This window comes from Anopheles moucheti, chromosome 2 (assembly GCF_943734755.1).
Source record: "Anopheles moucheti chromosome 2, idAnoMoucSN_F20_07, whole genome shotgun sequence".
In the NCBI taxonomy this organism is placed as follows: Eukaryota; Metazoa; Arthropoda; class Insecta; order Diptera; family Culicidae; genus Anopheles; species Anopheles moucheti.
Genome location: NC_069140.1, coordinates 4,699,009 through 4,715,646, shown reverse-complemented (window position 1 = coordinate 4,715,646; position 16,638 = coordinate 4,699,009). Strand labels below are relative to the sequence as shown.

The following is a 16,638-nucleotide window of genomic DNA, read 5'->3' as shown; positions in this document are numbered from 1 at the left end:
TGGTTGAGCGATGACATATAAATGATTATTGGGAAAAGTTTGACAATTAAAATAAAACCCTTTTTTATTGTCCGATCCTTTGATGTGGTTAAAGAATCAATTAATTATTTCTAGAGGTGTGATTTAATCGTTTGTTTCTGTTGTAAAGTGTTCCAATCTTAAATGTGTTTGACTCCATCAACCGCCATCAACGGTAGTTGCATTAGTACTTTAATCTAACCTATAAGCATTTACCTTCATTAACCTTTAGCTCATTACCATTAGTCGGTTAAAAAAGACAATTGAACATTACCACAGCTACTGCAGGTGAAGCAATAAATCATTAACCCGTTATCGAAAACTCGGCTTTTCGATACCAGCGATAGCACATTCTCTGCACGTGAATGTGGGACAAAGGCTGCCGCACACTGCTGATAAACTGAACTCTGAACTTTACTGACCAACTTGTCCAGCTGTCCAGCAGTTGAAAGGCACCACTGGCTTTGCAGGGGCTCTGTTGCCAGCTATCGAGCCGCAAACTCCCTTTCGCCAAGGGAGGGAGACACAATAGCGATAAGAAACCGGAGCGGTGAATCTTTTTGACGTTTCATTTGTTATCTGTCGCCTATTAGGCACGGGAGCCGTTTGGGTGACTTATAAGAAAAAAGGGGGGATTTGGAACGTGTTCTAATTTTAGTGATAATGCTCGGAGCGTTGCAAAGTTTCCAAAGAATTTCAAGTGCTTAGTAACCATGCTATATGTGTTGCTGTTTGCATTAAAGCACAACATGAACTTAGTCAGTCATACCGCTTTGATTGGTGAACAAGAATATTTTTTAATTAGATTATCACCCTCGAGTAATCGTGAAAAAAAGCACAAGCGTTGGGGTTAGGGTTTCTCAAAACATTGATATGTGTGAAGGTACATTGGTTTGTTAAAGAATTGTCATAAACAAATCAGTTGCACCTTTAATGATTGCAAGATATGAGGTGACTCAGAAGGAGGTGTGTGTATTTATTTAAGCAACACGATTGCTTCACGATGTGTTCACTCTTCATGGGTGAGTGATTGGGCGATGGCTTTCAAATGACTAACAGTTGATTGATGGTAGTTAGTCAGAACCATCGATTGAGGCTATAGAAGTCGCACTGTATAAACAGATGTTATTTATTGTTTGTTCATTTTTGTTAATATACTGTAATGACTTTTCCATTGATTCCATATTGTTAGATATTTCTATACTGCAAACCAAATATTTGAAACATTTATCAACAATGACGAACCAATTCTTATTCTACCAAAAATGAAACGAGAGATTTTTTGTCGTTATTGCATACCTTTAGGCGTTTAGAACTCATAACACAACCAAATGTACAAGATCAACCTTTCATGTACAAGATATCAAGTTTTATAGAATTCAAGACTCATCCTCTGTGATACGTAACGTAGTAAAATTTGTTGCATATACTTACTTTTAAATCTATTCCATTTTCTTTCAAATGCCTTCTTCCCTTAGGTGTCCCATTATCCCACCCGAAAAATGAAGATTAACCCAAACACTATTTGCATTATTTTTCATATCTTTGCTCTTTTATTACTTCAATTAGTGGTGTGTATTTTTTGTTTGTTTTTTTTTTCTTATTTATGTATGTTTTTTTCTTCTTGTTTTTCAATGTTCAATGTTTCTTTTAAACTTTCCGAGCATAAAACTACTCAACATTTCGATTCTTTGATTTTAGTATCGCATTCTTTTGTTTAGTCTCTTTCTCTATTTGCTCCTTCGGGGTTCGTTTTTCCCCCCGCCCCGTCATCCTTCAGCACACTTATAGTTTCTCGCTTAGAAGTACTAGCTCATTAACGCGCTAAACACTTATCTGTTTCTTAAACACGTACACGTTGCATTTTAGGTATAAAGTGTAGCCAACTTAACCGCTACATGGTTTGCTGTTTGCCGTGGTGGTGCAGGATGAGCATGGGTTTTCTTCACCCTTCCTTCTCATTCTATTTCGCTCCCTCCCCGTGTCTGTTTTAATCATTATCGTGTAAGGAGAGAGAGGGAGAGTGTGTGTTTGTGGTTCTTTTAGCTAAAATAAATAAAACTCCATTCGTGTGAAACACATCATCCGTAGTGGCATTAATATCAATCGAGCTAAAGGCTTTTGCAGGGGGAGAATTAATTTCATGTGTGTGCGTGTGCGTGTGTGTGTTTGCAAATTAGTACCCTATAAGGACTAAAGTGACTGACTCCAACCGCAAATGCCTACTGTTTTGCAGTCGCTTCCTGGATTTGATTTCCCTGTTCGGTGTCTGCGTCACCTGCAGCTGAGATTGAGATTCCTTACTGGTCGGCTATCAATTACAGACTAGAGAACATGCACTTCGGTTATGCTTCAGTTTTCGAACCCGCATACCTGGTGGTCGTGTTAGTCGAGCTAGTGTGTAGCGATTTACTTTCCCTTTTCCAGCACCCACTCCCTACAACCCCCGCGCAACGTAGCCCACCCTCACAGACGACCTTCGGTGCGAACGAGTGTTTAGTACGGGCGAAACGGCGAAACAACTCATGCCGCTTGTCGCCGTCGATGTTCACCGTGGCCCCCTTGTACCGACTAAATTGCCCTTCGTTCTAGTACCCCTCGGCAAAACACATACTAGCATACACACACACACACATGCAAACTGAATTTCAAAAAACCAGTTCGATTCAACAATGGTGCGGCAGAAGCTCATGTCTCAAGCTCGGGTGGCCAGGTTCAGGTTGTTGCATACCGCGGCCACCGCGAATATGTTTTTGTTGCTGCTGCTGCTCGACTACACAATTCTTCGTTTCGTGCACGCTTACATGCATATTGCAGGCTTCTGCTGATCGCAAGGTTCTGGATCAATTGGCATGTGTCGGTGGACTTATGCATTTTTTTTGTTTCGAACGGCAACGACAGAGGGTTGTTTGCAATGACGCCCGAGAGCAGCAGCAGCAGCAGCAGCTGATGATGATGTTGCGTTTCGGGTCAATGGCATCGAAGGGATGGAGGGAAAAACCGATCAACTACGTTATCGTTGCCAATTTCGCTACATTACGTGTCGGTCCGGGTTGGGTCTTTGTTCGCGAACTGATTTAAAGTGCGTGTTTAACACGGAGGGGGCTCGAGCCCGTTCCGTCTATTTGGTCAATTGCTGGTGGTCTGTGGCCGTCACCTTTTGGGTGGAGAGTTTGCTTGGTGCCGCACAATTAATTAGTACATCAAATATCCCCATGGATATTGCACGGGAGTCGATGGAGTGTGCTAAAAATATCTCCTCTCTTCACATTAAGCCCGCTGACCGAAACTGTCCTATTTATAAGCGATAGTTTGATTTTTTCTGTTTGCTAACACGTTCACATTCAATGCAACATTTGGGTGGCCATTTGGGTTTAGCTTTGATTTTAGCTCGTCAAATGCACATGCCGCTATATATCCTATATATCTCTATCGGTATCATCCAGTCATGGTGTTGTGTCAACTAGTGAGTAACTTCTCCGAGGTTCGATGTACTGTGTTTTTGTGTTTGTATTTGTGTGTGTATTGAAATGCCCATTTTACACTAAATAGAGTCTCTACCCATGGAGTGGTGAATTTTCATAAAGTCCACCACGCACCAGGGTTGTACTTAGCTACAGTAAATAACGTGCCTTCTGTGAAAGCTAGGCCGCCTCTCAAGTACTCGATCGTGTCGTCCTAAAAGCACACTCTACCACGTAGAATTTAGTTAACTTTCAGCTCATTTAAAATGTGTGTGTTTGCAAATAGAATGTTTCGTTTTTTTTTGTAGCAAAAATAAATCCCTTCTCATTCCGCCATCCTAACATCCGCAACAGCTGTCTAACTCTCAGGCCTTTTAGGTTTTGTAGAAAAATAGGAGTTACTTCCAACTGAGTGGAAACCATGGAAGAGCCAACATATCATTTACGGTAACTGTTTGCGGGCGTACGAAGGCGTTCGAGTTTTACTTTATCTAGTTTTAGCGTTTACCAACTGCGCACCGTTTGGTATCCCCACACCAAGCACCATTGCGATTAATTGATTACGCGCCGCGGCCAGCTTACTTCGCCCGGTCTCTTGAGTGCGCTTCACCATCTTGTCATCCTACCAGTACAGTGCGTTGAAAGGATCGTGTGCCGCTTGCAGCTACAGAATATCGTTTACATATCTAATTTCTCCTCATATTTGTGTAGTTAGCGTTTCATGTCTGTGTTGCACGGTTTTTTAAAGCATTATTACCAGTCAGTTTTGAAGAAGGGATCGGACGTTAAAACAAATTAAAACAAAGGTACTAAAATACTCATCTAGGATACACTTACGCAATAACGATCTTTTGTGTTTTTTTTTTTTGTTAGCTTCGGCTTTTATACCTGTCACGTTTTAAATGTACATTCGGCCATTTTGTAGTACCCTCAAGGTTTATACAGTAATAATTTAGCTCTTATGTTTCCGCTGCTTACCTACGTCGGCTCTCATCGCAGCACTTCTCCACACAATTCCTACAGCGCAACGATAAATATCCCTGTTCTTTAGATTTTTGTTGCTGCCAATCAAACGTGGACACTCACGGGGGATCTTTGGGGTGGATCAAATGAAATGGTAATGGTGGGTGAATGATTCGGTGGGAAGCTATCATCATCGGTTGACAGTATTCCGTTGCATCACGCTACTCACGCAAAGCAACACTCCAATTATGATTAGGCGAGGAAATTATCTAGTCGCACAAGACAAACAAAACGCCCGGAGGAAATCGTGATCGAAATGCGAGCAGGTAAGCTTGATCGTTCAGCGAACCACTTTGGTCAAGCTTTACGTCATCATCGCCGTGGCGTAGGCTGATGATAGGAATTAGAAACACATTAAAGGCGAATTAACTACTCTTCACTGGAATCTCCAACAAACCGTCAGCGTGGTTGCGTTATAATAAATGTGTCACTGTTTGCAGCACCTCGGCTGTTTTTCTCGCAGCGATCGATTAATCGATTCTTGACCCCCCCTCGATCGTATGTGTAGAATTATTATCTGCCCACGTAGTTTACTTTGGTCCGTTACGAAAATAGAAAGCCACCGTCGGGATTGCAATGGCGAAATGGTTGGGAATCTTCCGGAAAGGGACCGAAAAGACAGGACAATAAGGATGGAGACGTTACGATAACACCGACGCCATTGTTATGGAACAACCTGTCGGTAGTAATCAAGATGCTATAACACGCATGAACGAATCCCTAAGTTCCAATGGTGTCTAGTAAAGGATATTTCAAGAAGAGGTACTTAGTGATAGAGAAACCGGAACCGAGGTAGGTTCACGCAAGGTACGAAACTCTCTCTCTCTCTCTTCTACAGCCTAAAGAAGTAAGAAAAGGGAACGAAAGGAATCAAGGACGAGGTTTCATTTATCGCTTCTACTCTCATGTAATAAATGCTATTTCTTAAACATCGACTTCAAAAAAGGCACATAAATAAAATGCATTTTAAATGTGTTTTTTAATTGAAAACAATGTTCAATTAGTACACCGAATGTGTTTTGCGTGGCGCTGTAACCAGTTCGGGAAATGGATTTAATTTCCCACCAAAACCCTGATATCGCCCATTAAACTGGCGCGCTGGTCGGCTCTCAACGAACCGTGCATACGTTCTGGAAATGAAATCAGCTCAATTCCACTTAGTGCTAAAGGCTACTAATTACAAGGCCATTCAGCCAAACACCGCCAGCACCCAAAATGCGGCGCAAAGAACTCATTACTTGCAATCGGAAAACCGTAGCCCACCATCACCCGTTGGGCCGCTGTGTGCTAATGAAGTCAGATGTTATCGTAGGTTCGCTTTGTGCCTGTTTTATGCGTTTATCATGCATGAGATCGAGCGTTCAGTGTTCCATGCTTAACCACCCAAACGCTGTCCGCTGGAATCTAATTTTAGTCGGAAGGACCTCCATGAGTTGTCGGCGACGGGAGTTTGGAATCGACGCAAGAAAACAATTGTCATGCTAATTACACCTGCGCTCTGCGATGAACAACTAGTAAAATCGCATTTAAATGCAAGCCCCCCACGATGGGATGTGGGACCACTGTGGTGGACCGGTTCTTATTTTCGGGGTTCTTGCATTAACGTTACGTACGAACGATTGCGTCCGACGCAACGTGTACGCAACGAATGTCGGCGTAAGTAGAACGGACCTGGTGGACCTGTTCTAAGCTAGCGGACGACCCAAAGTCCTATTTTAATCCCCACGTGCCGTGCGATGTGAGAGATGTGTGACACATGGCAGGCGGCACCATTACGCGAAGCCACGGTCTGTCAACGTGAGAACTGGCCGGTTCCAAAGCCGACTTCTTCCGTACACTATCATCATTTGTTTTGTGTCGCACTCACATTACGTGCACGCGGTCAAACACTACAACTCCAAACTCGAATGAGGTGGTGAAGTCTAGCGTTCCTGTTCTGCGCGTCTGCTGTTTGCTTGTCCCAGCAATGAAACAACAATCGTGAGTTAGTTTAAAAATGGACTACAAAACCATATATCCACCACGTGGAGGTAACGAGTGAGCCATTCTGAGCTTTCATTTTGTAAGCATCGCCACCGATAGCAATGATGGAATCAGTAGAAACATACAAGAATTACTACATATGACGTTCAAGTTGGCAGTTTGTTTATTGGCAACTCTTGCACGTGTTTCAAAGATTCTAAAAGTTGCAAAGTCTAAAGGTAAAAGCGTTGTAGGCAACCAATTCTTAAAGAGGTTACTGCAAAAGAGATCTTCTCTTGGGGAGTTTTTACACGAATTCTAAGATAGGCGACATGGAATGGAAGGTGGTCGTATTTGTGGAGAGCATTAATAAATAAAGCGATGAGGGATTGGATGGATGGATGATGTGAATCACGAACCACAAGATCCCCTTTTGCGTGCTGCTGAATGTGTCTGCTTCAGCGCTTTGGTTTTGGCACCGTGCACAAACTATAACCTAACCCCACTGCCACTGTCCCTGTTTCAATGACCGATCTCCCTAAATCAGGAGCTCGCTTTATAGCTATACCTCCGTCTGCTCGTCGTTGCTGGTGCAGGAATTGGTGGCAAAGTTGCAGCCCCACTTACGCGAACTATCACAGACCCGTTTCAGTATCGATTTCTTCTGTATGCAGAGACTATTGAGCTCGTCGGAGGGATACCGCTCGAACTCGACTATGTACCCGTTCGCCACGGCCACGGCCGCCGCGTGATTTGGCGTGAGATACTTGCACGAACTATTGCTGCGCGTCAGTCCGCCACCGACACCGGCACCGGCGATGCGCACCTTGTGCGAAGATTTGTGACCGCTGCCACCACCGGTCGCCACCTCCGGCACATCGTCCTCCTGTCCGACGGCATTGGCCATCGTAATGTTTGCACCGTAATTACCGAGGTGATGCTGCTGGTGCTGCTGCTGCTGCTGCTGCACGGCTGGATGGTTGTTGAAGTGCGTGTTGCTGGTGGTCAGCTTTTGGAGCCGCTCGTTCGTCTTCTTGTCGATCCCGAGCAGCCGCTTAACACCGCGCCGTACCCGCTTGTTGCGATAGGCGAAGATGAACGGTGAGCTGAGGTTCGCGATCACCACGGTGAAGATCGCCAGCAGTGCCTGATCGGACACGATGATCAGATCGACGTGGCCCTGCATCAGCACCAGAATGCCGTACGGCAGGTACGACACGAGGAACATGATGATCACCAGGATGCTTATCCGGGCGGCACGGGACTCTTCCCGGTATTTGAACAGTGACGATGCGTTCGACAGCCGATGGCGGATGGACGTCATGTAACTGAGCGCTTTGGGCGGCACGTGTACGGCCGGCAGCGACAGGATGTGATGCGTGCCAAGGTTTTCGAACTCCCCGGCACTGAACTTCTGGAAGTTGGGTGTCGAATGGACCTGCCGCAGCCCACCGATCGGGATCTCGGACGGTTCCTCCTGGCTGAAGCTAACCAACCGACCCGCGCTGTGATTGCGGCGCACCTTCCCCAGACCCGTTGCCGCTGGCGATCCCGGATGCGTTGGGATCGGTCCACTCGCACTGCTCTCCGCCGGCAGCTGCTGCATCAGAATACTGTTATGGTTGCGATCGTGTCGCAGTGGGGACTTGAGCACACTCGGTAGCGCCGGTAGCGCGGCTGCAGAAGTTGGCGTGGCGATTTGAACCACCTGTGGACTTCGATCGGGACGATCCAGTGGGGGATCGTGCTGGTGCGATGGAGTTGGTTTGTGCGTCGGCGTTGGAGCCGGTGACTGTTGGAGCAGCGGCTTCAAGCAGGAATCCCTCTGCGGATGGTGATGATGATGATGATGATGCGGTATACTACTGATCGTGATCGTTTCGTCCTCGTAGTGGATCTGTTTGTCGATCTTCATGGTAAGACCGTCACAATCTCCTTTCTCGCCCGGACGTTCCGGAATGCTGGGCATCGGCTGTATTGCCGGATGCTGCTGGGGCTGTTGTTGGGCCTGGTCGAGCATCAGCTGCTTCTCGGCTGCGGCATGCTTTTGTGCCGAGACCAGGTTGAGGGCGCTCTGCAGCAACGGCGATGATCCGTTCTGCCGCATCCGCTGACCACTTTCTCGCGCTTCCGAGAAGATGCGCCAGTACATGGCGCACACGAGCGCGAACGGGATCAGTATGACGATCACGAAGTACGCGTACGAGAAGATCGTGTTGTACAGATCCTCCGAGATGTTCAGGTGGTTGATGAAGCCCTCGGTGTTGGGCAAACTGGCCGCACCGTTCGCACCGGTCTGGTTGCGGGCCCAGTGACTAGATTCGATGGCGGCCACCTCTTCCGCCGTGAGCCGGTTCTTGAACAGCGTGACGTACTTCTGATCGCCCCGAAACCCGGACGCGATACCGAACGCGATCCCCAACGCCCAGCTGGCGATGATGAATGCCCATGCCTTCAGCTCCGAGATGCGGGAGTGATAGCGCAGTGGGTCGGTAATGGCGCACCAGGTGTCACCGACCACCAGCAGCACCGAGAGTGCTCCGAGGGCCACCACCAAATCCAACCCCCAGCAACGAATCTTCGTGAGGGTAAGGTTGGGATGTAGCGCATCATTCGGCCCCGGGTGAACCGGACTCGTCCGGATGAAGGGCGTTTCTTCCTCCTGCTCCTCCGACGGGGTTCCTCCCCCGTCATCCGCCGTCCTATCACAATTACTAGCGCCACCATCCTCAACGCTGCCCATGGTGCCGTTCTTGGAGCACCGCACTATGCGGGTCCGATTTGGTTGGGCTATCGTTGGTGCTGGCGCATCGCCACGCTGGAACAGTGCCACCGTCGCGGTGCTGGTGCCATACTCTCCGCCGGCCGTATCGTAATGCGCGGCCGTTGTCGACGGTAGCTCGACGGCCGCAGCCGGCAGTGGCGTCGGCAGCGGTGTCTTACCGGTGAACGCATTCAGGAACAGCGACGGACCGAGGATGAAGCAGCAGACGAGATTCACTATCAGCAGGTTGATCACGAACCGGTTGGCGGTGGTGCGTAGACTTGGCGTCGTCCAGAACGCACCAAGTGCCAGCGTGTTCACACCGAGCGAACCGAGCAGCAGACCACCAACCAGACAGTCTATGGCTAACATTGTGCACCGGTTTCACTGCCTCTGTTGTAGCCTTGGCTCACTACCGTACGGACGGTTGGCAACATTTTGGTCCCCACGAATCAATTCGCACCGCTACATTTGTTTTGTGTGTTGGCAACTGAAAAGCTCGGATGCTACAGTTTTATTTTGTTTCTATCGGAACACGTGACGGAAGATTGCGAAGGAACTTCTGGATATATCTTGCAACCGGACGTACCACACGCGAATTTCGCGAATACGTTTCACACTTCGAGTAGAGTCGCCGGTTTTCACTACACCAAGTCCACACGCTAAAGAATGTCGTCCGACAAACCAGACAAACTGCAACAAACCTCACACTTTAACACACACACACACACACATAACCCGCGTGTGTCTTGTGGCAATCTTGCGGTTCACTTGTAAGGTAATTGCTGTCGGTGTGCTTGGAACAACGTAAGCGAACACCCTTTATTTCACCGAGACCGAGAGGGTCGAACCTTCGGTAATTTATTCCCTTCTGCTGTGGGATCACTTTGGTGGACAAACGTACGTCCAACCGCAGGTATAGCACTGTGGCCCCCTTTTATTTCCCACGCGCGAAAAGCGGAACCACGGCGAAAACTTCCACTGTCCACCGTGGCCAGTGTGTCGGTCGGACTAATGCTAAAAAACGCTTCTACTTCGCACCTCGCAGCCTGCTTTGTGCCGTCTTATCGTGTGGCGAAGCGAAATGCACACGCGTACCAGGGATTATAGCCACTTTTGCGTTACCTATTTTTCGGTGGCACTTTAAATATGCTTTCCCTTTTTACGGTTGGGGTTTTTCTTTGTTTTCCACAAACGACACTAGTAATTCACTGCGCTGCACGGGGTTTTTTGCTTTTGCACGATTTCTTTGCTCGCTATTGCTCATAAATTAGCGTTATGAGATGTACACTTTTGTTTTGCTTGTTTGTTTTGCGTAGTTTGTTTTTTTTTCGCTCCTCCGAATGATCGCTGGTTTTTCTTGCTTCACTCTCGCAACAATTCGATCATTTTTCACACATGACGCTTGCCACAAAACGCGAACCACTAGAATTCGTCACAATATTTCTTGCTGTTTTGACGCTTCGTTTCGCACGTTGGGCCCTGCAACAAAACGCACTGTCGTTCCACACACACGGAGACGGTTTTTGTGCGACCGAATGTTTTGTGTGGCCACCCCTTTAGTTAAACGGCCCCAAACGACGGCAGGCTTGTGTTGCGGTACGCGTACGCACCCCCAAGACGGACTCTTTGCGAACCGAGCAACGTGCAGTTTCCGACTGTTCGGCTTCGGGCGAGTGCAGGCAAGTTTTGTTCGAGCACGGCAAAAACCACCCCGAACGTTCGGAACGTTCGTTTGGGGCGGTTCGTGCCGTTGTCGAGCCGAGTGCGGAGTTTGTGCAACCGTGCGGGTGCGTGCCCGCAGTGGTGCGCGGGAGGTGCGCGCGTTCGGGTCCCGATGGTTCGGCTGCCGATCGGATAATTCTTGCCTGCCGTGGGGAGCTAGCGATGGCGGTGGCCGTAGAATGAGGATGACCGGCCGGCGTGTGGGGTGCACCTGTACCAACAAACCCCTATTCGATGGATACCACTGCGGGGGGGGAGGTGGGATGGTGAGTACGGGGCCAGCTTCTTCAGGCAGGTCTTTCGGTGTCGTTGAGCTTCATCTTTCCGCATTCGACCGGTCCGTCTTATGTGTGTGTGCACGCCCAAATTGATTGACTTCTTGGCTTTGCGACGAGACTAGCGGTTTTCCGCTTTCCGCTGGCGGAGCGATGGAGGCCTTTGGTGTGTCTCGCGTTGTCTCTTGTTGTCGCCGTTGCGTTCGCGTTCGTGTTCGCCGCGTTCTTCACGCTGTTCTTGCGGTTCTTTATTCCGGGGCGACGAGATCCGCGGCTTGTTAGTGCGATCTCGCGCGTCCCGCGTCTACCCGGGGCCAATCTAAAGCGAGCGGGGCATCGAGTGGGGTGAAGGCACAACAATGAGGAAAACCGAGCAACAAATCCGTTCACATATTATTCTTAATTTTTCGTAAGGCTTCATCATTATCGGCAAAACGCTTGGGTGATGGGACTGGGCAGGTTTCGTTGACCTTGTCTATTTTTAAATGACGCGGCGTGTGTGTGTTTGATTGTGCGCAACTTTCGGTTTTGTTTTGGATCAATTGCCATTACATTACGGTTCGATGCGTTTCGGCCTATCTTTCAGGCACGCCGGTTAAGGTTTGGGGTTGTTGGGCTGAAAGGAAAGACAGAGAGAGAGAGAGAGAGAGAGAGAGAGAGAGAGAGAGAGAGAAAGAGAGAAAAAACAACAATATTAACCCAGCGATCATTAGTATACAATTATTGTAACAGCACGCGCAACCCCAAGGAACACAATTCCCTCCATGGTCGTAAGAGATTTGAAAATAATATCACGAAAGCTTGCCCATTTGCTTTGGGGACACGGTGTAATCCATTTTGATGTGACCGAAAAAAAGCACCAACGACCAACGAGCTACAGCGTTGGAATTCTCAATGGGCCCAGTTTAATGCTGGTCGGATGCTGCTCTTTTATTTTGCACACCGCCAAAAGCTTATGTTTCCAACTACTTCCCACTGTCAGAGGGGCCCTACCACCCGGCCCCCAACCCGAACTTCACGGTGGTTTTGCTGAACGAATTTCGGAACGCTCTATTGATTATTCATCAGGCTGAGAAGTGTTGCCGGTTGTGTTCCCCGTGCCAAATCGCCATGCACCAAGGAAAAGAATAGCGAAAGACAAATAGCAACACAGCCGTAACTGGGTGGAGGTGTGCATCATCTCAGTAGGAAATAGGCGAACGAAATGGCCATTCCTTTATTGCCCCATAACAAACACACACCCTCACGGGGGACACCGTGCCGTTGGAGGATTGACGGTACGGTACGTGTAGTTATTTATGCATGTAACTTTGCACCTTTCGCTCCGACGCTTAGTTTTTAGACCGAGCACCGTTCCGCACGGGTTCTAGAACAAACGGTGGGCGCACCGCCGGAAAAATCGATCACGGGCGAAAGGTGATTCACTTTCGCCCGCATTATGTAACCCACTTCCCCGGCTTGACACCGATTTTCCCCGTGTCTGCAAGGCAGGGGCTGATAACGTAATCAAAAGGTGAAGATTGACACCTTGTTAAAATTTCGCACATAGAGGCAGTAAAAAGAATTGGCTGCGAGAGGCGTATTGATTATCGCGCCTTGATCACCACCGGTTGATTTCGTTGATTTATGGCTGTGGTTGGTTATTGGTTACAAAGCTGCTGTTCGCCAAACATTGCTTGGGTGTTGAAAGGATTGTGGGTCTTCAAGAAAATTGCGTTTGATCTTTCGTCTGGCGAAAAAGAGGAAGAGAGAGAGAGGAGAGGGCAACGAATTTATTTATTGTGGGGGGAATAACTTTTTGTTACAACAGAATCATATTTGTTTCGTGGGATGAATATTTTACCAACTACAGCAAGTGATATTTGTTGGTAAAGTTTATGGAACTAACGTTTGGTGCAACATCACTCGACTGCCTCCACTACTGGGTTGTGTCTTGGCCAGGAACGCCGGTAGGTATGCAATGTACATGTTTGAATTGTATTATTTACTTAAATTTGACAGTAATTAAACATTTGACAGTAATTATGTAAAGAAATAGATTCAGATATAGCCAACATGACATCTAAACACTGCTTTAGATTAAGGATATGTTATTAGATTGGAAGATCTGGCATAATGTCCTATTAAAGCGCTTAAAATCTTAATAATTGTAGCAGTGTTACAATAACACTCCCTTCCTGCAATAGAACAACTTCAATTCTGATAAAATCCATGTTGGAATATTTATTATTTCCGAACGACCTAAGGTATTACCATCGAATACCTTTTGTTTGATTTCGTTTTCGTACTGTCCAGAGCATTAATCTGTTACAATCCTTTTCTTAAGCCGGTATCTGCCATAAGATGGAATTGTTTTCCTTCCATTCCATTCGAACAGCTATTCCAACCGAAAGGGAAAAAAAATGGTGGAAAGGTTTAGCAATTCAAGCAGTACAGCACAGTACAAAGATAACGAAACTTGACGCATTGCTTTTCCACTGCTCATTAAATATACATGCGTTTTTGTTTTGTTTGGGTACACCGTCCTGCCCGGGCAGAAGCATGCCGGATAGCGGGACAACGAAAAGGAAACGCCGTCTTAAGGCTAGCCTTGCCCCTTTTATATTCGTGCCTGATTAACTATGCTGAGTATTGCTGGAAGAAATCCGGCTGCGAATGGTCCGTTCGTGGCCATTTCCTGTTCAGTTGCTAAATGCTACGCAAACAATGACATTGCACAGCAGGATGACAGGCAACCAGTGCAGTGCTAGCCGAGGGTGTTGTAATTAGTCAGCGAAAGGAGCTGTCATGGTAATAGTGATGGGTAGACATTGTGGAATCTTTGGTAAGTTTTGGGAAAAAACACAAACGGCTGACGTATGTGACGGACACCTGCAAAGTGCATTCAATAGGACGATATCTTTCGCTAGTGAAGATTCAACAGCAGTTGCTCTAACGGTACAAGCTTCACCTGCACTATCATCATATTACGGCCGTCTAATATTAGCAAACCCCTCGGAGCTTAGTGATCCGCAACGGGCCGCACCGGAGACGCCACGTGTGTAAGACTAAACGGTACACGGGGTGGTAATCTTCCACACTGATGCAAACAAACCCGCCCCATGCTGACTCAGGCAGCGCAGTGCGTGCGAAGTCAACATCTAAAAGTTGCTGAATAATGTCTCAGTGCGCCGGGCGAAACACACCCAGTGGGTGGAACGTGACGCCACTGTGGATTCCCCATGATCGAAAGATCCAGAGATCTTCGGTTTACAAAAACACGTCTGCCCAAAGATCGTGCTCTGCAGGAAGGAAGCAGCACAGCACGAAACTGGTCGGAGATTCCAAATGGAGCAGAGAACCACCGTGCAGCATGTTACCATGAGCACTGGCGAAACAGCTGATCGGTTTGTTGAGGTCGTTTACGGTTCAGCGAAAGCCGCAAACGAAATCTTACGAAATTTAGGCCCACTGTTGAGTAAATGATGGCCGTGCTGTGTTTTGCGTTCGCGAACGTCGACGGTGGTGTATGTTTGGTGAGCCACCAAACAAGCGGGTCACGAATGAAGTCAGGGACGTCGAAATCCAGTTTCAACCACATTCTGTGTGCGACCATCGATGACCTCTTTCGGGGTCACCGAGCGTACAGGTTTTTCGCTGAGGTACCTACGCCAATGCGATGTTGGTGTTTGGGCCAACTTTGCCGATCCGAGCCGATTGCATTGGCAGCACCAGTAGACGGACTGACGGAGGTGAGTAAAGCGAAATAAACTCGATGCAAACGGACCAGCCGGTACTGATAAGCTTCTGTTTGGGGCCGTAGGTGATGGCGATGGAGCTAGCCGTTTTGTCCGATAATTGTCGCCGCTGTCCGTTAGTTGATTTTGGGGATTAGAGCCGTAAGCGAAGCCTTGACACAGCACAAAAGCGACTGAGATTGGTTATCTGTCGGTGCTGTCGGTGACAGTAATGGCATCGTTGTGATTCTGGCCAGATTGAAGGCTCGCGATGAGTGTCGAATTTGGTGAGATTTGGTGGTGCGTTTCATGATAAGGAAGTGTACGCTGGATGTGAGATTCTACGGATCCCGGCTAGGTGGACTTTGCTTTCTGAGAAGACACTTGATCTCGGTGACTCAGAAGTTGAGTAGTAAGCGGAAGCTGTGCTAGAAGCGTACTACGAGAAATAGCCACAGTAATGAAGTGCTTCGGTAGCTGAGATAAATGATAATTAGATACCATATTGACAAGTTTATAGGAAGCTTGAAGCTGGTTTGTTTCCTTTTTTGCTCAACCATAAATACAGGGTGCATCATCAAGCCTCTACCAAGCGGAGAGCGAGAACTTTGTTCAAGGAATTGCAATTCCTGGGAATGTCGTCTAAGAAATCGGTCGAGGGGATTTTTTAACATCGACGAGTACTATTGATAATATTGCGTTCCGCAACAGTCACAGTCTGCTCATTCTGTACGAGCAATAATCAAATGTAAACATATTCTACCACTTTTCATCGGTACTTCTTGGTGGCGCTTCTCTTACCGCTAGCTTCGGCTGTTTTCCAGTTCAACAGTCAGCGCCCCGGAATCAGATACGTCTCGTGTCATATTTCGTGTCCGGTAACGCTCATTACATTGTATATTGACCGTAGCCGAATGTTTAACGGCGCTCTGGGTGTGGTGCAGAAATACGCGCCTTTCAATGAATCATTAGCCGCCGTCAGCAAACCATACACAGCTTATGTTGCCGTTGACAACAAACAAGTCTTGCAGGCACTGGGGATCAAAGTTTCGATTGCCGGCGTATGTTATCAATCGGTCAATGGTGGGAATATTGTTTGAAAATTTGAGACGCAGCTTGGAATTTTTGAGCGACGGATTTTTTGAGCCCCCCGAAGAAGTGTGTAACAGACATGTTTACTTCCCGGAATCATCGTGTTGGATTAGCACGTTCAGGTAGGGGTGCTGTTCTTTTCACAGAAAAAATCATGTCTGCAGCGCATGTTGGCGTCGTGGAACTTCTTGGAAGCATTGGACCAAGCTGCTCGCTTATCTCGTCTGTACTGCGTACGTCCCATATTGACAGTTTCTGCTCAGCTCAGCCGTGCATCAATATTTACGTTTCGTACAAGAGCCCACTCGACTCGGCGTACAGTGGCAACATGCGCCATATTACCGGTTGTCCGGTGATAGCTTTTCGGAGCCGAAAATTTGTACAGTCTCGATTCGATGGTGTCCTACGACGCGTGCTCTATCAACATTATCATCCATCATCGGTGTGCAAGTGTGGCGTTGCCGTTGTGGGGACATGCGCCATGTTGGTTGGGATACGTTTAACTGACCTCACGAGCGGAAGGACGGTAATCAGAGATAATAATTAAAGAAACTTTGAAGTATTTCAATCCACTTCCTCACAATCTACGGTGACATACT

General features: G+C 47.5%; 1 protein-coding gene across 1 annotated transcript; it reads right to left on the bottom strand.

Moving 5' to 3' along the window:
• Window positions 1-7,029: 7,029 nt before the first annotated feature.
• Window positions 7,030-9,603, bottom strand: LOC128298457 (uncharacterized). Its single transcript, XM_053034207.1, has one exon. The coding sequence runs from the start codon at window positions 9,601-9,603 to the stop codon at window positions 7,030-7,032; it is 2,574 nt and encodes an 857-aa protein (XP_052890167.1).
• Between the last annotated feature and the right edge of the window lie 7,035 nt (window positions 9,604-16,638).